Raw genomic sequence first — 22,882 nt, forward strand, 5'->3', positions numbered from 1 at the left:
TTTTGTGTATTTGGAGTCCTATAAGCCTCTTGAACTTGATTTTCCATTTCATTCTTCAGATTTGGGAAATTTTCTGATATTATTTCATTGAATAGATTGTTCATTCCTTTGGTTTATTTCTCTAAGCCTTCCTCAATCCCAATAATTCTTAAATTTGGCCTTTTCATGATATCCCATAGTTCTTGGAGATTCTGTTCATGATTTCTTACCATCTTCTCTGTTTGTTCAACTTGTTTTCAAGGTTAAATATTTTGTCTTCAATATCTGAGGTTCTGTCTTCCAGGTGTTCTATCCTATTGGTTATGCTTTCTAAGGAGTTCTTAATTTGGTTTATTGTTTCTTCATTTCAAGGATTTGTTTTTTTTTTTTTCAATATCTCTAACTCTTTATTGAAATGATCTTTTGCTTCCTGTATTTGCTCTTTTAACTGTCAATTGGTGTGATCATTCAATGCCTGCATTTGCTCTTTCATCTCATCGTTTGCTTCCCTGATCATTTTAATTATGTACATTCTGAACTCCCTTTCTGTCATTTCTTCTGCCATGCTGTCATTGGATTTTATTGATGTAATATCTAGATTTGTTTGGGGCATTTTCTTCCCTTGTTTTCTCATATTGTTCAGGTATCAGTGGACCACTGAGATATTGCAGATTTCCTCTATTGACTTATCATGTCCCTGAAGATTTCTAGTATATCCCCTCTTAGCCTTAGCCTGAAGTCTTGGAGGAAGTTGATAATGTGGTGCTCCACAAGGAAGCTGCCTCTCTAGGGGTGGTGGACTTCAGGTGGGGTATATTCCCTGCTAGTAGGCAGAGGTGCCTCCACTTGTTGACCAATGGTCATCCAAAGGGGAACTAGGCTGCAGGCTGAGGCAAGGCCTGTTTGGGCCTGTGTCTCTGGTTTTACCGTCCTTGTGGGAAAACTTCACCTGGCAGAGAAGACTCACCCAGTGGGGAGGTCTCGCTGGTCAGTTCTCCTCCTAGAGGTTCCCCTCAATCCACAACTACCACCTGGGCTGGGCAGCCTTTCTCTGCAACGTTCCCAGGGGCCTGGACCTACCTCCTGGATCTGGGAGCCTCGCCCTTCGCAGACGAGTCTCCTTAGGCTGCCTCTCCTCAGAGAAGCTGCCCGCTGTCCTGGAACCTTCGCTCCGCCCCTCAGCTTGTCTCTGTGCGGCTCTTCCACCGAGAAGCTGCCTAGGTCCTGGGACCCTGCTCTGCACCTAATCGCCTGGCTATGCGGCCCCTCCTCTGAGCAGCCACCTGGAGCCCCATACAGTCGCTCCGAGTCCCAGCGACCCGCCACACGCCTCTTCCTCTGGGCAGCCACCCCGTGTTCTGTGCGGTCGCTCCGAGTCCAAGTGACCCGCTGCACACCTCCTCCTCCTCCAGGCAGCCGCCCAAAGTTCCAGTGTGGTCGCTCTGAGTCCAAGTAACTCACTGCACACCTCCTCCTCCCGACAGCTGCCCATAGCCCTGGTGCGACCGCTCTGAGTCCAAGCAACCCGCTGCGCTCCTCCTCCTCCTCCGGGCAGCCCCCCAGTGTTCAGGAGCAGTTGCTCTGAGGCCAAATAGCTCGCCGCCCAGTTCCTCCTCTGGGCAGCCACCTGTAGCCCTGGTGCAGTCACTCCGAGTCCAGGTGATCCGCTGCGCTCCTCCTCCTCCTCCTCCTGGCAGCCCCCCGGTGTTCAGGAGCGGTTGCTCTGAGTCCAAACAGCTCGCTGCACACCTCCTCCTCTGGGCAGCCGCCCGGAGCCCTGGTGGGTCTCTCCGAGTCCCAGCGTCGTGCTGAGCGGCCTCCTCTACGATGCTCCCAGTTGTCCGAGTTCACTGCTCCTGCAGGGGGAGGGGCGTCTCGCCGAGCAACTCTACTTCACAAAGTTCCCTGCGTTCCGGGGCTACCGCCCCATCCGAGACACCTCCTCAATGGGAAAGACTCACCCGGCGGCTTTGAGTTGGTCCCAAGTCTCTCAGTATCTCCTCTTCTTGAATCCTGAGTCCTGGAGCAACATGAAATGCAACCACCCTCTAGTCCGCCATCTTGAAAATCCTCCCCTTGGTTCTTTTCTTCAACTGATTTCCCTTTGATTTTTAGGGAATCCACCCCACCTTTATTTTCCTTTTTTCCTCTCTAGTTTCTGCACATGAGAGAAAACATACAACCCTTAACCAGTTAGACCTTCCCTCTTCACTCTTTCTGCCTGTTTATGCTAAAAATTCAACAAGTTATTCGGATCCCTGCACATCCAGTACTTTTCTCTGAACCTTCTGGTGCCTTCTGAGCACATGAAGGTGTGTTTCTGGGTCCCTCTGCATGGTCTGTTGTGTCCTTGTGTCTCTTCAGTATCCTGTGATCCGGATACTACCCAGATGACTCCTGAGGAAGAGCCAGAGGAGGTGGTCAGCCAGCCACCGTGTGACCGGGAAGGTAATTGTGTTGTCAGCTCCTAAGCAACTGCGGAATCTTTGCTTCTCCCCTCTTGTCTCCCATTCCGCCCTGCTGCTTGCACACACTGAGACGAAGGAGATGTGCAGAGCCAAAGGAAAGGGTCAGAAATAAGAGAATGAGCTGTTCAGGGAGGGAGCAAGGTGAGAAGACTGTCCTTTGCCTCTGGTAAGAGTGACAGGAGCTATGTTAGCCTCCATGCTGGTGGCGGGGGGTGTAAAAGCGGGAGGTCTGAGGCCAGGGACATCCTGACTCTGAGTCACTCGAACTGCCTTGGGCTTCCCGCCATCTCAGCCTGGGTTCTCCTGCCATGGTTTGCACAGAGTCCTCTAAGGGATTTCATTCTCTTCTGCAGAAGATCACAGTTCCTACTTACCAATGTCTGATGGAGAAGAGTCCCAGGGAGACTCCCCAGAGTGGGAGCCCAGAAATGGAGGCAAGGAAGATGCCGGCTGCTGTCTGTCGGGAGCGGATTCGGAGCTGGCGTTTCCTGGTGCGTTTACTCTGAATGCACTTTACTGTGGTAAATGGTAAATGGTCCAGTCACTCCTAGTGTTTACCCAGGGCCTTTTGGGGAAATGCAGGGAGACAGGAAATCTCGAGGAACTCCATGATTCAGGAGTCTTGTTTGTTGTTAGGTATTCGTATATTACTTACTGTCACAATACACTAGAATAGAGTTGCTCTTTTGCCTTCATCTTTTCGCAACTATTATTATTATTTGAATTCATATGACAAATTCTGTTCCCACTCACTCCTACCTTCTCTGGAAATAAAAAAGCTTAGCATGTCTCTGCTGGTTGATCTTTATTATGGTTTTGTCACAAACTTGACAAAGCCTTCAAAGAAATAGTAACATAGTATCTAGTTGATAGAATTCAGATGAGCTATTTATAAAACCGAATGCTCTTTCGGATCAGAGTTCTCCATTATGCCCTTGGGCCATACAGTGCTTTCTCGGTGTACTTTGATAATTATGCTGTTCTTTCATCCTCAAAAACCTTAACACACAGGCGGGAAATTTATTGTTGTTGTTCTGAGGAACTAGAAATACAAATGTATATAAGATGCAAAGAAGCTATGTCCCAAGAAAGAAAAGTGGAGCAGAGATCTCCATGGGCTTTGGGTTCTGCGAAGCTGGCATGAGTTGGGTCATGTTAAGTGTTCAAAGTGGCAGTCCAAGGGGCCTTTGGATACCCAGGAATCCACTAGGATGCAGTGTACAGAGATTTTTACTTAGCAAATAAAGAATGCTTAGGGAGACAAGAGGGGGAAAAGTCACAGAAAATATGTGACTGTAATGTACTATATGAGATAGGAGACACCCAGAAGATAGAGCCAGAGGAGGTGAATGCAGAGGCAATGTGAAAAAATAGATGTACAGCATCACTGAAGGAGAAAAAGGCAGGTAATCATGGAGACTGAAGTGTCGGTGAGAATCCAGAAAGTCAAGGAGAAGCTTGGAGGCCTTTATGAAAATGTGTATACTCTTAAAAGAAGAGGGAACCACTTAATGTTTAACCAAAGGCTGAATTCATTGATTTTTTAACTGAGGAAGCGTGTGCTTATGAGTCCAGTTTCTCTGAATAGCACTCCTACTGTGGGATGTTTGGGGAAGCGTGGAGCTCAGGGATTGGAGGACCTTTCAGAGCGGGCTTGCCTGGGGACTAGCTGACCTTTAGCAGTGAGGGCAGGTTGGTGGGACCCTGGCTGTTACTGCGCTGCTGACTGTCAGAGCGTGGGGACGTGGTGATTGACTGGCTTTCAGAGGCCTGTGTCCTGGCGGACGCTATCATTGACTAGTTGGGAAGATTCTGGCTTTATTTGTTCATGTGGCCAAAGAATGAGTTTCCTAGGACTGTAGAAACTTTTAAATGTTTCCCCGTGAGGAAGTCCCTAATAAGAAGATGCAAGAAAGGCCATTTAGTATTGTCCATAGCCAAACAGCTTCTGGAAGAGGACACTGGAAATGAAACTCCTAGGATTCTCCCCCATGAAGAGTTAAGGTGCTGCTGGATTGAGTGCTATGCCTATGGAAGAAGAGGAGGAAAGAGAAGTAGTGATATTTAGTAATTAGTTGATCAAAAGGTGGGAAAACGTTTTAAGTAGCAATAGAATATTGCTGAATGCAGTCCCATTATATGTAAAGGCAATTTTAGTACAAAATCTCAAGATGCCTGGACTAATAGGGACATTGGCCATCACTTTGAGGCAACTAGATGGGCCGTGTCCATGAGCGCAGGCTTTGATGTCGGTCATGTTTTGAATCAGCGTGCCTAGAGCAATTGGGTAACTCTAGGTACTTTGCAGTATTTCTTCATATATTGTCATCTTTTCAAGCAAATAGAGTATGACTAAGAAAATAGCTTCCCCCTTTTGTTTTTACAAAATTGGAATTTTTTATTATGAGTTTCATTTGTTTGTTTGACCAACTCAATAATTAGGTGAGGTTGTATCTAGATCCACAAATTTGAAGAGGGATGGCCTATGCACCCGATCAAAGAGGATGCACATATGAACTTTAAGTCTCTTAGGACTTATTTAAAATCAGGGAGAGAATGATTATCTTTGGTTTTTGTTGCTGAATAACAAGTTGCCACAATCTAGTGTCTAACTCAATCCCTGTCTATTATCTCCTAGATCCACAGGTCAGAATTCTGGGTGGGTTCAGTTTAGTTTTCTGTTCAGAGTCTTACAAGACAGAAGGCGCCGAGTCATCCAGGCTGAGCACTTAACCAAAGGTTCTGGGGAAAATATCACGACCAAGTTAATCCAGGTTGTTGACAGAATCCAGGTCCTCGGGTTGTAGGGCTGAGGTCACAGCTTTGGAACTGGTTCTTGGATAGTGCTTACTCCGCCCACAGAGACCACTCACATTCCCTGACACGGGGCCCCTACATCTTCCAGGGAGCAACAGTGTGTGAAGTCCTGCTCACTCTTTGAACTTCTGATGTCCTCTTCTGCTGCCAGCTGGGCTCATGTGACTAGACCAAGCCCACCCTGATATCCTCCCCTTTCCAACTCTGCAGTATAACATGACTTAATCATGGGAATAATACCTTATGTTCATAGTTCCTTAGATTAGGGAGGCAAATCCTCAGGAACCATCGTAGAATTCTGCCTATCACAACAGTGTGCAACAAAACCCATAGAAAATAATTGTCTCCATGAGCCATTGATTTTCCCAGGCAAATAATATTAAATGGGACATCAAATGAAAGTTGAACATAAATGCATCAAAGAAAAGAATATGTCTTTAGATGAGACTGAAGAGATTATAGTAAATGGTTTAGGTGCTATACAGAAGTGAAATGTAGCCATTTTGTTTATTGCTTGCAGATCTTGAATCACACATTAGCTATACGAATGTTCAGATCAACTATAAACTGATCATGCATAGGAGAATTTTTTTGGAATTTCTAAAATTGGTCCTTGTGTACATTTTTAAAATCTGGTAGTTCCATTTGCAGAATAGATCTCCACCTAGTACCTTTGTTAGGGGTATTACTAAAGAAAAGAAAGATAATAGCCTGAAAGTAACAGTTTCTGGTTGGGATATGGGAATGTCTGGAGATGTCCCCCTTCCTTTACGGAAGTACTTACCAAATATGTTACTTTTTTTTAGGTACTGGGGATTGAATCCAGGACACTTAACCACTGAGCCACATCCCCAGCCCTTTTTGTATTTTATTTAGAGACAGGGTCTCACTGAATTGCTCAGGACCCTGCTAATTTACTGAGGCTGGCCTTGAACTCTCGATCCTCCTGCCTCAGCCTCATGAACTGCTGGGATTACAGGCGTGAGCCACCACGCCTGGCCCAAATGTGTTACTTTTGACAGGTCAAAAGTCCCTCCTTGTAATCCAGTTACCTTTTCTTGCCATTTATTTAGATTTGTGCAGGAGTTAGAATCAGTCTATAAAGGAAGTGCAGGTTCTCTCTGGGGGCGCTTATGGCTTTGAGGAAGACAGTCCCATGACAAACAGCAATGAGGCCTCTGCTCTCAGTTAAGAGTATGGATGGTGTGTGGCCCAGGTGTGTGGAGTCGTGGATCACCACCAACCAGAGACCCAAAAGGAGACACATGACCAAGTACATGAGAATAATTTAACCCAGTTTACATACGACCTAAATGATTTTGTTTTACAAACTGACAAGACACCAAGTTGCCCTCTTGAAGTTGTGCTGAGGAACCCAAGACAAGGTGTGACCAAACATCTTTGCTCAATTTGGCTATTGTCTATGAACCTACATCCATCAGTTTGGGGGCTGTCTAGGATTAAGGACTTATTAGACATTTGTCTCCATGTATTTGCTTTGGATCACATTCTTCTAATATTCCGAAAATACAGAAAAATCAGGAACAAACAGATAATACAAGACTTTTAAAAATAGATAAGAGTGAGAATAAATGAAATAATGAAAACTAAGTACATAAATGGAGGGAATAATTGCTAAATGTTGTACCTCCAAACTAAAATATCTAATTACTTCATGTCTAAGTGCATACCCATCTTTAAATCAGATAAATTCAGAAAATAAGAGCCCAGTGAAACAATCCAGAACTCAAGTTGCTGTTGAGGCTGATTCATTTGGTAGTGGATCAGGAAGACCATCTGAGCTAGGCCCAAGCCCAAGAAGTCTGGAATTGACACCTGCTGGTCCAGGGGTCCCACTGGACCTTCTTAAGCAAGTCTTCCAGAGATCTTGGTGGGGACTCCAAATATTGAAGGGAGAGACCACCACTCAATATCTGAGCTCACTCTCTGAACTCGCTAAGCAAAGTTCCTGGTGGGAGGTGACTCTGTGCTTGTGGGGCAAGGTCCCTATGACACAGGAAACCGCTGGTTTATATAGAGTTTTGGAAGGCAAGGAGTTCAGGGCCTGGTACTCGTAGAAGCAGGAGTGTTTATGAGTAGGCTGGCATTTCACTGGGGTTCACCTTTTTAGAGGGTATTGCTGATGGACTTGGCTTCAGGGATGGCTGCCTCTGATTGGTGGACTTTCAGAAATGTGGTTAGTGATGTAAGTTGTCATTGGTCATTTGGGATGAGTTTGAAACTGGTTCTCCTGGTTACTATTTCCAAAGAAAAACTAGTGTTTATTTTCTGGAAGAAAATAACTTTTACTTTTTTTTTTTTTTTAATTTTCTGGGCTACAGGTAGAAAGAGAGAAGTTTTAGAAAAGGCGAACACGGTGTAAAATGAAAGAGCGTGGTCCTGCAGCTCTCAGGTGTGATTACTGGAGCAGGGCTTTTGCCCTAGAACAGAGCAGTTCCTCTTAGCCTAGAACATCAGGGTGGGTCATGGGAGCCCTGGCACTCTCCTCTGGTCACTGTCTTAGGATCCGTGGACAGTCCTTCTTTTGTTTCTCATTAGTATCCGGCGAATTAGAAGATCACCAAATGAATAAAGAAGGAGAGTTGGAGGAGCTTACTCCCAACTTGCTCTGCTATGATGGACAAGGTAATTAAGACTTAAAAATAATTAAAACAGACACAGTTCTGATAAAGAGGAAAAGACATTATTTAACTTCTGACAGTTTCGAGTTTTACCTGGTGTTTAAGGTACAGAAGTTAAAGGAAAATGGTTTCTGCTTAAACATTCTTACCCTCCAACCCTAACTATTTTCTACCCAGACTTTACTGAACATTTTGGGCCCTTTTACATAAGCACAGGTTAAAAAAAAAAAAAGAAAAAAAGAAAGAGGAAAAGACAGGAAAAAAAGCAAGACTGAAAGGAAGTGTCAGATAGAGGGAAACAACGGAAGGAAAATTTTCAGAGGAAGAAACAGAGAAGGGGACCAAAAGGGCGTGGGAAGAAGGACTACAGGGCAAAGGGAATGTCTTCAGAAATTCTGATTTTGGTCCAGGAGCAGAGCAACCAGCACAGGGAAATGAGACGTGTTCTTGTGTCATGTGTTTCTCAAACAACGTGCCAGAAGGCCCAGGAGCAAGGGCGGACAGCAGCCAAGCCCAGGACATGACAGGTAAGGCTGTGGGGACGTGGTTCGGGGAGGGCTTCGGGATGGCTTAGTGGGTATCACAGGCCCTGATGGAGTAGTGACAGGTGGTGCCGTCCATCCCAGAATCCCTCTGGCTGCCTTTGCTTGACCTGAGACTTTTGAGAACAGCAGGGAGGCAAGGAATCTTCATAAAGTCACATTTAACAAGTCGGATTCTGTTGAGAATGTATGCATGATATAAAACTGCACTCTTTAAAACGGCAGATACATTCTAGACTGTAGTAAAAACCAATTTTCCCAGGAACCCGAGGGAGCCAAGTGAACTTCTGCTGGTAGACTACGGTGTCTCACCTCATCACAACCTTAGAAAGGTCTCTGTCCACAGGCAGAGTCCTGCTGTTTAGCTGGCAGGAGGAAAGGCCTCAGACCAGCTGTTCTCCATCCAGTGCATTTTCTACTGACGTCCTCCAGCTTGTCGCCGATTTACACAGGGATTGCCTATAAAATTTTGCACATAAAATCTTTATTTAATCTGTAGAAAGATCTGAAGGTCTAAGCAAAGTAGGGCAACTGTTTCTGTTCCCAAAGAAACAATTTTTCAAAGTCCTATTGGGGGAAAAAAGAAAAGTCAGCATGGATCCTGGACTCCTAGTCCTGAGTTCAGTAGGTTTTTGGATTCTTTCACAAGGAAGAAAGGAATGATAATCCAGACATCTTCGCAGTGTAAGCCTTCTGCATCAGCAATTGTCCTAAGACTTATTACTTTTATTTATTAATTTCTATTTCTTATCACTTGTTATTTTCTAGACACTGTGAATACTGGAAACAACGCTACTTTAGGAAAACCCAAGCGTAAAAGAAGTAAGAATAAATGAGACTTTACTTGCTCTGAATTTTGCAAATGTGTTGTTAATGCCTATTGTTATTATTACTGTTATTATTATTACAATGTCATGGTAGACAGAATGATGGGCTCCCAAAGATGTCCATGTCTTAATCCTTGGAATTTGTAGTCTGTTTTCTCACATGACAAAAGGAACTGTACAGATAGAGTTAAGCGAGGGCCCTTGAGATGGAGAAATTATTTGAATCATCTGGGTGGGTTCTATCTAATTTTATGGGTCTCAGGAAGTGGAGAAGCTTTCCTGACTGTGGAGAGAGGAAGGCGTGATTACGGAGGAATGGTGGGAAGGAGGCAGTGTTACTAGTTTTGAAGGTGGAAGAAGGGACCAAGGCGTGGGAGTGGCCTCTTGAAGTTGGAAACCGCAGGCAAATAGATTCTCCCTACAGCCACCAGAAGGAGATGAAGGCCTGTTAGCACCTTAATTTTAGCCCAGTGACACCCTCAGTAGATTTCTAGCTGACATAACTGTCATATAATAATTTTGTGTTGTTTTAAGTCTCTAAATGTGTGGTAATTGTTATGGAAGCAATTAAGAACAAATCGGGTTTTGGTACAGACATGCTCTGCACAATGGATTTCTGCACAGACGTGGTGGTCCCATACGACCGCATTACCTACTGACGTTGCAGCTCTCTTGGTTGGTCTAAGCACACTTTGCGATGTTTGCGTAGACAAACAACCTGCAACAATTTTCTCAGAATGTGTCTCCACTGTTTAGTAACATATGACTCTCCTTGGAAGTGGGGCACAACCATCACCCTTTCCTGAAAATGTGGCAGTGAGTTTGGATTTAGGCAGTGCGGAGAGAATGGAAGGCTGTGGACACATGACGGAAAGGCTCAGAATGTCTTGAGCAGCTCGTTAGTAGAGACATGGATGCTGAGGGCTCTGCTGGAGAGGCCGCTGAGGGGATGAAGAACATGGAAGACAAATCCTGTGTTGTCTAGGGAATGCCTGAATCACCCTGAACAGACTGCTAGAGAAAATGTGAAGATTCCCGGTGTCACTGCGAGGCCCAGAAGGGAGTTAGAGCGTGTCTTTGGAGACTGGAGGGAAGGGGCTCTTCACTACATGGTGGCAGAAGGCCCAGTGAAACCCTGTCCTGCCACTCTGTGGAAAGCCGTTTGAAGGTGCATCCTGCTGTCTTTGTCAATAAATTATAGTAAAGTTTAAGAGGAAAAGGATGAATTGAGGGAAGAACTGCTCAAAGAAAAGAAAAGAAGGCTTGTTGAGTTGGAAAGTTCTCATCCTGCAGGTTGCAAAAGATGCTCAGATTAGGAGCCTCACTGTCAGGAAAGTGCTTTGAGGGGTGACCTAGCTTGTGGTGTGCAGCTTTTTACTAGTGCCTGGGAAGCAGTGTGAGTTGGGGTGTTCATTCAAAAATAGGTTCTAGGAAGAGAGAGAGGAAGCACGGGACTCTTAGATCCATTCAGTCATTTTAACAGAAGTCAAAAACGTCTGTGAATATCTAGGGAAGATCTGTGGGGTGCCCCTGGTCTAATGTAATGCCCATGACTATGTGGGTACTTAGGGAAGATTTGCGGGGTGCCTCTCATATGATGGAATGCCTATAATGTATGTAGGAGAACCATGAGATTCTTGAGAATATTGTAGCAAGAGAAACAATGTTGTCCACGTCCTGTAGAACCTAGAATCTGTTACTGTAGGTGGCAAAAGGGAATTTGAAGATAGGATTAAGGGCTGGAGATGTGGCTCAGTAGTAGAGTGCTCCCCACCCCACTGCATTCAAGAGACTCTGGGTTCAATCCCCAGCATTGAAAAAAAAAAAAAAATGAAGATAGTATTAAATTAAGGTTCTTGAGGTAGGGAGATTATTCTGGATGATTTGAATGGTCCAGACAAATCACATGGGGTTTTAAAATCAGAGATCCTTTTCTCCTTTGGAAAGAGGAGTGCATAAGAGTATGTGACCACAGAACGACCAGGAAAGCACCATGTAGCTGGCTTTGAAGATTAAGCAGGGTCCGTGAACCAAAGAATGTAGGCAGCTGCCAGAAGCTGGAAAGGGCAAAGAAATGGGTTCTCCATAGCACCTCAAGGAGGAAAGAGGAACCTGTGGATACCTGGGTTTTAGGCCTGTGGGACCCACAGCTGATTTCCAACCTGCAGAACTGTAAGTCAACAAGATCATGTTGTTTGAAGCCACTAAGTTTACGGTAATTTATTACGGCAGCAGCAGAAAACCAGTACATTCATAAGACAAAAAACTAAAACAAAAAAACACCGTATATGGTCATATTAGATTTAAACATTTTTACTATATGATTCCATTTATATGAAATATTTAGTTAAAATTATAGAGACAAGAAGAGTGGTGGTTGCCAGGATATATTAGATTTTTAAAAATATAAATTGGTGTTTTTTAAATGGTTATATCTTTGTTATATTTTTCTGATTTTAATACACACACACTTTGGTGTATATTTTCCTATATCTTTTTTAATATTTGTATTAACACATTTAGATATAATTCTGTATGTCTAATAAATCTATTCATACTGTTATGTTTCCCTCACTTTAAACCAGTATATCATATTCTAGACCTAATAAACATTTAATACTTTGCTGGCTTAACTCTTAGTTTTATTTCATTCCTGTTTTAATTTCCATTGCTTTCATTTTTGGTTCATTTTGTATTTGATATAACCATTTGGTTTCCTTTTCTACAAATATCTGGAACACATGCCTTGCCAGTGTTTTGTTATGTTTTTGTCTTTTTGTTTTTTTCAACATGGCTGAATAACTCTAGAACTACTTGTATATTTTACATACATATGTTGCTGTATTTTGTTTCATTAAATGTTATTCTTTTAGGTTTGTTTATTGCACCTTTATCCTAGAGAAGTTTGAAAATTTTATGTAGTCAAATCTCTCAGTTTCTTTATGGTTTTCAGGTTTTATATAAACTTTACAGGGATATTTTCCAACTCAAGGCTTTAGAAATATTTTTATTTGCTTCTAGAATAGTTGAAGTACTTAGTATGTTTCAATGTTTAAGTCGATAACATAACAAGACTCATCCTTTTGTGTCTGATGTGAGATAGTATTTACAAGAAATAACCCCAACACTTTTTGGTTACGTTTCCAAATGCCATTTAATGCACCTTTCCCATTATACACAGATCTGTATCTGGAATCAACTCTGAAACAGTAGTCTATTATTTAAGCTAACATTGTATTCAAAAACAAGAAACTGAAATCTTTTCTTCTAAGATCAGAAGCAAGAAAAGGGTGCTCATCTCATCTTATCCTTTCAACACACCTCTGGAAGTGCTAGCCAGAGGAATTAGGCAAGAAAAAAATAAAAAGTATACAAATCAGAAAGCAAGTAGTAAACTATTTGCAGATAATGTGATCTTATAAATAGAAACCCCTAATGACTCTACCCCAAGATCATTAGAACCAGTAAATGAATTCAGTAAAGTTACAGGATACAAAAATCAACATACAGGCTGGGGAGATAGCTCAGCTGGTAGAGTGCTTGCCTTGCAAGCACAAGGCCCTGAGTTCGATCCCCAGTACTGCAAAAAAAAAAAAAAAAAAAAAAAAAAAAAATCAACATACAAAACCAAGTATTGTTTCTATACTTTAACTACAAACTATCCAGAAAATCCCCTATATATAGCATCAAAAAGGATAAAATACTTAGGAATGACTTCATCCAAGGAGGTGAAATACTTATATGCAGAAAATTACAGGACATTGAATGAAAAAAAATGAACAATGCAGAAATTAATGGAAAGATATCTCATGTACAGGGATGGGAGGAATTAATACCATTAAAATGTCAATATTGTCTAATGTGATCTACAGATTCAAGGCAATTTCTATTAAAATTTCATTGGTGTTTTCCATAGAAATTGAGAAAAGTGATCCTAAAATGTGTATGGAACCACAAAAGACCCCAAATCAGTCAAGTAATCTTGAGAAAGATGAACAATGCTGGAGCCGTCACACTTTTTGACACATTTTACTATGAAGTTCTAATAATCAAAACAGTATAGCACTGTCATACAAGCAAATACCTAGACCAGTGGAACAGAATAGAGAGCCCAGAAATATAGGCATGCATGTATGGCCAAATAATCTTTGATAAGGGTACTAAGGGTATTGTTTTCTTTATGTAGATCTTGTACATTTTTAGTTTCTTTATCAGTTTTACTGAGATATAATTTACATTCAATAAAATTCATCACCTTACGGTAAAACAGAATGAATTTTAACAAATGTGTAGTCATATAAATACCTCCACAATCACAGCATAGATTTCCATCAGCCCCAAAGTCTGTCTTGTGTCCATCTCCCCACCTTCTGGCCTTGACCAGAGGTAATCTCTTTTTATCCATTAGTTTTTCTTTTATGAAATTTCATATAAATGGATTCATACAATACATAGATTATGTCTGTCTGACTCATTTCACTTAACATAATGCTTTTGAGACTCATCTCGCTGTATGTGTCAGTAGTTACATGTTTTTATTGCCAGGAAACTTTCCTTATGTGGATGCTCACAAATAGATTATCTGTTTACTTGTTGATAATCACTGAGCTGTTTCCAGTTTCATCTATCACAAATAAAGCTGCTATGAATATGTGCAAATCTTTGAGTCGATATATGATTTCATTTTTCTTGGTTAGATACCTAGGAGTGGTAGTGTTGGGTCACATGAAAGTAAATACAGGTTTGTTATTTTAAGAATCTGCCAAAACATCTTTTTTTTTATTGTAAACAAATGGGATACATGTTGTTTCTCTGTTTGTACATGGAGTCAAGGAAAACACCTTTTTAAAGAATGATTGTGCCTTTTTACATCCGCACTAGTAATTCATGAATGTGCTACCTGGATACTCCCGATAACCTTTTGTTGGCTTGAGGTCTTACAGTCTGTGACTTTTCTTTTAATTTTCTTAGCATTGTCTATTAAAGAGCAAAATTTTTAAATTTTGATGAGGTCTCCTTTTATAACTCTTTCCTTTTATAGTCTGTGATTTTAGGGTAACTATATAAGAAGTCTTTGTATAACTCAAGATTTCATTTTTGTTCAAGAAGTTATATGGTATTAGCTCTTGGATCTATGATCTCTTTTGAGTTAGTTTTTGTTTGTATATGAGGCAAGGATTGAAGGATTGATTTTTCTGGCATATGAATATCCATATGAACTATTTGTTGAAAAAAGTATTCTTTCTGAATTAAAGTAATTGCTTTGATATCCTTGTTGAAAGTCAGTTGGTCATGTGTTTGGGTCTATTTCTGACCTTTATATGCATATATTTATATATATTATGATATGTATGCTATCATATCATATATATACATCATCATTATCATCATCATCATCATCATCATAATACCTGAAATCAGGTAGCATAAGTTTTGTGGGGTTTTTTCAAAATTGTTACAGGTATTTTCAGCCCTGAGCATTTTGAAGCTTCTTCCACCTCTCGGCTCAGCAACTCTTGAGTTCGCATCATGGTACCAGGTGCCTGCTGAACTTCAGCCATAGTACCCAGGTTCCAGCCACCAGCAGAAAGGATGGAGAGCAAAAGCTATCTTCCTCAGAGGTCTATTCCTTTTTCCAGAAGTTTCCCCTCCTTCCACAATGATATTTTGCTATGGTCTTACCGGCCAGATTTAAGCTGGTAGCCACACCAGCTGCGAGAGAGGCTATGAGCTGTGGCATCTTCTCTGGACAAATCCATCTCTCCGATAATGAAGGTGTCTTGTTAGGTAATTATGAATGGGTATATGAAGGCCAATATGAAGACTTGGTAATGGAGTCTTTAAAATTGTTGAACGACTTGAAAATAATACACAATTGAGCTCTATGTTGAGTTGTGACTTTTCTTCATATACTTCTCCTCTATTAAGCACAATCTTATTTAAATCTTTATCCATAGTAAGTTAGGTTCTTCCACCAGATTCACATAGATGTGTCAAATTTACCCACCTGGTTTGTGTTTTCCAACTCCTATTTATTCTGTTGGTTTATTTTAAATACTTGGAGGCTTGCCATTACAGAAATTTTTCGTTTACAATTAACCATGTTCCATATTATCTTAATACTTAACATCTCTTGTGAGGGCTGGTATTGTGGGTTTTTATGCTTCTCACTTCCCTTGTGTTAAGTCCTCTAGTGCAGTTTTGTGTCCCTTGTAACAACACTTAGCTCTTGTAATTGTCCATGGTCATCGTAGTTTCTTCTGTTTATACTGATTTAGATTTCTGATGCATATGGATCCATGCCCTGTAATCTTTCTGACCATTCTTTTTCTGTGTGTGTGTGTGTGTGTGTGTGTGCGCGCGCACGCGCGCGTTTATATGTCTGACAGCTTGATATAGAATTGTATTATTCCCCTGCTATTTGGAAATTAGAGATAAATTTTCTGTAATCTATCAACCATGCCAATTCTAGAAGATGGCAAAGATCTTACCATGGTTTCACTAGCAATTGAACATTCCACTTCTACCACTTAGCTGTCATTATTTAATATTTTACCTTTTAAAATTTTAATTTATGAATTTGGAAGCATTATTTTGTGGTTGATATTTACTTAGATCAAATTTTAAAAATCATTTTGTGTACTCATAATTATTATTTTCCTTGGGCTCCTCTCTATCTACCTGAAGTAAATCCTTCAGTTCTTTTGGAGCGTGATCTCTAAGTAGTAAGTTTTTTTCCAAGTCTTGTATGTTCAAATTGTCTTTATTTTATAGTTTTTTAAAATCTGAGTTGGCCATTTGATGTTGACATGTATTTCTTCTCAGTAAAGTGATTACTCCTTTGCCTTCAGAACTTCACTGTTTACCTGATGAAAATACTTTTTATTTTAACTGTTAATTCTTGGCAAGTATAATCTGTTCTTTCCAAATACATTCTGGTTGAATATTGAGTCATGAAACTTTTAAACATCCAGAGAACCTGGGAGAATTTTTTGGTGAACGTGAGTGTCCTTTCACATGAATTCACAGTTGCTATTGTATTATTCCTGCTTTTTTGCTTTATCACATTTCTATCTGTTTCTGTGTCCATTCATTAACTCCTCAGAGTTGCAGAAATCAGTACACCTTCCCGCATACACTCAACACTCATATCATTATCTGGAGTTCAGTATTTTTGCAGTCCTTTTTAAAAATGTATGATGAAACACAAATATCAAGTTTACCATCTGATGAATCCTGATAATCTGTACAATCTAAATCCTTCTCAAGATGCAGAAAACGATATCACACTGGAAAGCTTCCAAATGCCCTTTCTACCCCATGCCTCTCAGAGCAACTGCTACTCTTATTTTTTTCCACGATAATTTAATTTGGGTTGTTTTAAAACTTCTTTTGTAATGAAGGTTTCACAGCACATTCTCATTAGCATGAGAGTTCCTTCACTCAGCATAAAGCTTTTGAGGTTCGCCCAAAGTGTAGCAGTAGTTTCTTTTGATTGATAAGTGGTGTGCATGGTCTAATTCACCAAGCTTGTCTACACAGTTTCCAATTTGCAGATGCCTTAAGTTTCCGGTTTCAGCTGTGGTGAGAAAGCATCTATGAACGAACTGTAGAAGTCTTTCTGGGGTCAGGTGCTCTCCCGTCTCTGCATAGACACATGGGAGAGAAATGCTCTGATACAGGATAGACGTGTTGGCTCTCTCCACCTCCTGTCCCAGATCCACCAAAGGCCACACGTGGAGCAGGTCTTGGGGTGACGCATACCCAGATCTGTGGCAGCGGAGGAACATAGTGCATAGGAAACTCCCAGCCTTCAAAGGCGACTGAGAGCACACTGGATTTGTTTCCTCAGTATTTAACAAATGTCATAACCACAGGTCTCTGACAGCCACCTCTAAAGCACAAGTCACCATAGTTGCATGAGGGGGACAGGTTAATGCCTGGTTTTCACACGACCCCAGGGCACACATGGTCCCCTGGAAAAGAAGTGTTTGCAAGTACTGAGCTCCTCCGTGTTAGGCAGAGGGGAGGTGGACAGTGTCTCCGCTGTGGCCCCTGGACAGCTGTAAGCCTCAGTTTCCAGTTCATTCACAGATTTGGGAGTCCCTCCAATCTGCTCTCTGTCCGTGGTGGCAACCAGGTGGCATTTATCTCTGCATCCCAGCGGTGAGAACCGCACCAGGGTGTGGGACAAAGGACCGAGTGGCAGTTCTGAGAGGCAGACATTATCAGCACTCCTCTTCGCTGCATACCTCCTAGGGTTTGCCATGTCCTTTCCCGGGTGCCTGGAGTTTGGCTCCTACTTCACTGCCACGCGACCCGTGCCTGTCATTCCACTGGCTGTCGCTTCATCTTTTGTCCCAGTCATCTCCTTTTCTCACCAAGACCTTCCATCCACAAGGGTCTAATACAAGCAGGGCAAAAGCATTTTTTTTAATGTAACTGGAATTAAATCAGAATCCCCTGGGCACTCTGAAAGCTGCAAACACTAAGTTAGTAGAGGAAAGAACGAGGAATGGTCAGAACAGAGGCCTGGATTTTCAAAATAGGTCCATAGATCACCTGTAAAGACGCCAGCCCTCATTTTTGTCCTGATCATCATCCAGGAAGGCAATGGTTCCTTTCTGGGGACTTCAGTGAGCAAACTGCCCTGTACAGTATATGAACGAGGGATGCAGAGTCAGGCGGTTAGCACACTGTGGAATACCTGTTTGGATAGGGGCACATCATTATCAGGCTGCAGATCATCTCTGCAGCCAGGCAGGACACTGGTGAGTTTCTGTGGTTGCAAGGGTATGACCAAAGCCAGCTGACCTGCAACTGAGGGGCAGGTGTTCAGGCACTGCCAACAGCCCCAAGAGGGGCTCGAGGGCCTGATCAATGTCGCAGGAGCAGTCAAAGCACCTTGGCTTCCCCCTCGAGGGACAATGGGTCAACTTCCAGCAGGAGTCAAAAGCTAGTATGCGTCAGTAGCCTCCGTATCAGAAGCAGTGTCAGCTGCTGATAGCAGAGACCAGGCACTACTTGGCACTTCCATGAGAGACCCACCAGGCCTTTCAGTCACTGGAGATTGCTCATGGCCCCAGAGAAGCATGTCCTTAATCTGCCAGTCTGTAGTTTCCCATGTGGTCGACCAAATAAACTAGGCCATTGAAGCAAAACCCAATTGTCTGAGTTCTGCCAGGCCGAAGGGGTGACCATGTCCACTCTTAGCTCTGCATAGCTGTGTCTGAGGCTGAACGGCCATGGCAGCCCAGTGGACATGACATCAGCCTCGCCAAGGGTCAGTGAACCAGGCCCAGGCCTCATGAGAATCTCAGTAAGCTGAGGACCCCACCGACCCAGAGGTTTGCTTTAGGCTCGAAGCAGAGGTGCCACGGAGCAAAGTCCCTGCATTCTTGACTGTGCCGTTTCCATCTGAAGAGCGAGGTGCTTTCAGACCTTCTTTCCTTGTCAGTTCTGGAGCCTGAGTTGACCCACCCAAAATGGGCTTCTCAGGCAGGACAGTCACAAGGCCTCTCTCCACCAGTCACGCCTTCACTTCTAGCAAATGAAACTCGAGTAGGTGGCTGTCACTGTCATTGCTAACAATCCCACACAGCCTCCATTTGCTCAGTCCAGAGGACTTCATGCATTCACGCGCATTCAAATAGTTCAAAAGAAAGCAGCAACAGCAAAACAAAGCCCTGAAAGTGCTTCAGGTACTTCGGGAGCTTGATCAAAGATGTGACAGAGTCTGTGTTGCAACAGCAAAAGTAGAGAGCAGATGTTCCACATCAAGTTGAGAACGTCCCTCAACTTCCAAGCAGTCTGTCACCCATCACGTCGTCAGCCTTGAGCTACTTGCACATTTGAATTCACACAAAAATGCTTGAAAAGGAAACATTGGTAAATAACCATGACAGTTGTCATCTAGTGGAAGGGAAGAGCTAATTTTCTGCTTTGTGAGTCTTTCAAAGAAACATCCTCTCTGATAGTCTCCCACGCTTGGGACCCAATGCACAGGCAGAATTAAAATTTTACTCTCTAATAAACATTCACTTTGCTACATTGGGTGTTGAGAGTTTTTCCCCATTGCAAACAATTCTTGAACACTGCTGACAAATAAGGCTTGGAGACTTCTTTTTATAGCTCTGACTAATTAACTTCATTATCTTTTGAAGGGAAAAAGAAAGGACATAACTGGTCAAGAATAAGAAGGAAAAGGCCGCAAAACATACACCAGAAAGGTAAGCAGGCAGGTGAAGTAGGTACATTCTATGAGTTTATTAAGGCACTGCTCATTGTATTCTTAGAGGCCTGGAATCTCCCAAAGACCAGGATAGTTTCCTAGCTACTGTATTGGTAGGATAAGATGCTGTAACAAAGAGGCCCCCAAATATAATGGCTTTTACAAAATGATTTATTTCTCATACATGTTATTACTTGTTCAGCAGTAAATGGTCCACAGTTAACAGGGAGGAGTTTTCATTCTCTGTATGTGGCTTTCTTTCCTAATTTGAAAAATTCTTATAACTTGGAAAGATGTTCCAAAGAAGCTTAAGTGAACAAAGCAGGTTGTCTGTGTATGCATATGCATGTGGGCATGTATGTGCATTGTAAAAAATACATATGTGTAAACCTATATATTTATGAAAGTATGTACTTATAAATCTATACATATGTATTTATCTGTACATATGTATTTATCTATATATAGGGACATAAATGTGAACATATAGAAAAATCAATGGCAGTTCAACTATAAAAATATATGTACTGGTTACATTTGGTCAATGGAATAGCGGTGTTTATATTTTTATTTCTAGTTTTTAAGTGTATTTGTGTATGGCAAAATGTTTACAGGCTCACCTTCTGGAATGCAAAAATGTTGTTTAAAAAGTAATACATGCAAAGGGAAAAGTCTAGGAGGATATTTATATAATTTTGTTTTCTGCATTTCCTTTAATGTATATATTATTTATAAACAGATCCCTAAAATCTTATTATTTTGAAGGTTTTTTTATTTTGTTTGTTTGTGGTTTTTTTTGGACGGTAGATTGAATCCAGGGGTACTTTTCTACTACTGAGTTAATCTCAGTCCTTTTTATTTTTTAATTTGAGACAGGGTCTCACTAAGTTGCTGAGGGTCTCACTAAGTTGTCAAGACTGGCCTTGAACTTACAGCCTCCCAAATTGCTGGTATTACAGACATGCACTACCATAACCAGTCCCCAAATATTTTATAAAAGGTCTAAGGAATCCCTTTTTCCTAGATAATGAAGGCTTACCCTTGTTTTCCAGATGACCATCAATTTTGAAACAGGAAATTTAAAACATTTTATTAAGAATTTTAAATTTTCATCAAACTATGTATCTTATGTTCTGGATGATTACACGGATGTCCTCTGGTTGGATGTGTACATTTTTGTTTGGAAAAAAAAATGGTTGCATCCATTTTATAAATGGATATTTTCAAAACAATAAATTATTTGGACTAAGTCATTACAACATTTTCACTTAAGTCTATGTGCATGTAGACAAGTTCTAAGAGACTTCTTTCCAAAGCATGATTAAATCTTGCATGTTGCCAGGTGTGGTGGTGCACACCTGTAATCCCAGCAGCTTGGGAGGCTGAGGCAGGAGGACTGTGAGTTCAAAACCAGCCTCAGCAAAAGCGAGGTGCTAAGCAACTCGATGAGACCCTGTCTCTAAATAAAATACAAAATAGGGCTGGGGATGTGGCTCAGTGGTTGAGTGCCCCTGAGTTCAATCCCCAGTACCAAAAAAAAAAAAAAAAAAATCTTGCACGCCATTTAACAGTGGACCCTCCTAAGAGAGAAAATGTCCTGAACCCCTGCTTGAGTTTCCTTGCCATTCGCTTGCTTGTCCGAGTGTGTGGAATACAGGGATCCTGAAGCAAACCCAGGACACTCTGGCTTCCTTTTGTTCCTGCCTGTCAATTGTCCTTCTGCCGGACTCTACCTTTCCCGTATCTGCCCACAGATAACAGCACAGCTAATGACCAAGGGGCCTCCAGCAAAGAGGAGGTGGAAACGAATCTGCAAGGCCCTGCCAAGGTCAGGGGCAGGCCAAAATTGGGAGCACGTTCCCTCCGCTTTGCAGGTCAGTACAGATTTTGCTAAGGTTCTGAGGAATGCAAATCCTCCTTAATTTTTGAGCAGTCAAACTCACTAATTGATTTGAGAGCAGCAAAATCTCAAAAGCAAACCCACTTGGAGCCACAGCTACACACCATTTGTATTTCTATTCTCACCTGCCCGCGACCTGACCTTTCCTCCCCTCTGACTGCCAAGCAGGGGTGGCCAGTGTGCGTCTTCTCCTATTCTCTCTGGACTCTACCCCTGTTCAATTGCTGCTGGTTTGGGCCCATCCAGGATTAGGGAGGAGGAAGACAGGAGAGCTGAGTAAGGAAGTGCCTTGCGAGGCGGGCACAGCTCTGAGATGGCATTGGCAATGGAGCGTGAGATGCTTTCCGGCACAACTTGACTTCTTTCAAAAGAAATGCAGTCTTTCTTCTGCCACCTGGATATGAGTTGCCACAACCAGTTCTGCCAACACTGTGCAGATGAGCCGGTGCATTGTCTTGGGATATAGGTGCTTGGAAGTGGAGTGACCAACTCACTCTGGCTACCTGTATTTTCCAGGTTTTCCCCTGAAACTCCTGTGTCCTGGGCACTTTCTTAGTCCTGAGCAGATCAGGACAATGGGTCACCCTACTGCTGGGGTCCAGCCCTAGCAGGAGTCCATGGGTTCCACACAGGTAAATGGGGCACAGGGAGACAGCATCAGAGATGGATGGAGAATGAAAGACACAGACTCTAGTTCTGGTGCAATCACTCCCACTTTATTCTGGGGAAGGCTGTGTTTATATACATTTTTCTTCAGGCTATAATGGCAGTCTTGTGGTTAATGAAATTAAAGAAGTTTTCCAAAGCATAGGCAGGAATTGTTCTTAACAAGGAACCGAAAGATTATGAGAAAACAGTAACCTTACAGATTATCCTTACCTAATCACAATTGTTTTAAGAATATTTAACTATGTCAATGAGCTAATACAATGTTTATTTCCTTAATATCTAAACTCTATGTGACCTAAGACTATTCTTATTATTCTCACGGTTAAAGCGATAGACAAGTAATCTCATGTGACCATCTCTACTAGGTCCATCTGGTTAATATCTAAATTGCTGAGTTAAGGGCTACAGGAGGGCAGCGGTCACAGTGGTTCTCGTGGCCAAGTTTTTTTTTACTGAATAGATTACCTTGTCTTACGTAGCTCTTTTTTCCAGAACAGGGCATAGTGCACCAACGTTTATTATAGGGGTGACCTATTCTTTGTAGGAAGGAAGGAATGTTGTGAAACCTTATTCTTTTACCCCACCACCACACATAAAAAAAACCATCGTTAGAATTTAACCAGCCTGTTGGAGACAAAGGCAGATCTATATCTATTTTCTCCAGAGGCTTTCAGGGACTCATTGCACAGTTGCAAAATTATTTTTGACTTTGTTAGTGGTAAAGACCCATTGTTTTTCAGATTGTTGGTAATATTTTCTGGAAGTTTTGTTGTATTCCCCTCGTCCCCTTAAGCAATCCGTTCAGAC

General features: G+C 42.0%; 1 protein-coding gene across 3 annotated transcripts in view; it reads left to right on the plus strand.

Moving 5' to 3' along the window:
- The window catches only part of LOC124979999 (nuclear body protein SP140-like protein), a 69,908-nt gene that overhangs the window by 28,761 nt on the left and 18,265 nt on the right, over window positions 1–22,882 (plus strand). For all 3 annotated transcript variants that reach the window (XM_047545065.1, XM_047545066.1, XM_047545067.1), the window contains exons 8-14: window positions 2,344–2,427; window positions 2,801–2,938; window positions 7,824–7,910; window positions 8,317–8,433; window positions 9,217–9,270; window positions 19,439–19,504; window positions 21,261–21,380. In XM_047545065.1, the coding sequence (XP_047401021.1) occupies window positions 2,344–2,427; window positions 2,801–2,938; window positions 7,824–7,910; window positions 8,317–8,433; window positions 9,217–9,270; window positions 19,439–19,504; window positions 21,261–21,380 (666 nt within the window). The remainder of the gene's footprint in view (window positions 1–2,343; window positions 2,428–2,800; window positions 2,939–7,823; window positions 7,911–8,316; window positions 8,434–9,216; window positions 9,271–19,438; window positions 19,505–21,260; window positions 21,381–22,882) is intronic.

This window comes from Sciurus carolinensis, chromosome 3 (genome assembly GCF_902686445.1).
Source record: "Sciurus carolinensis chromosome 3, mSciCar1.2, whole genome shotgun sequence".
Taxonomy (NCBI): Eukaryota; Metazoa; Chordata; class Mammalia; order Rodentia; family Sciuridae; genus Sciurus; species Sciurus carolinensis.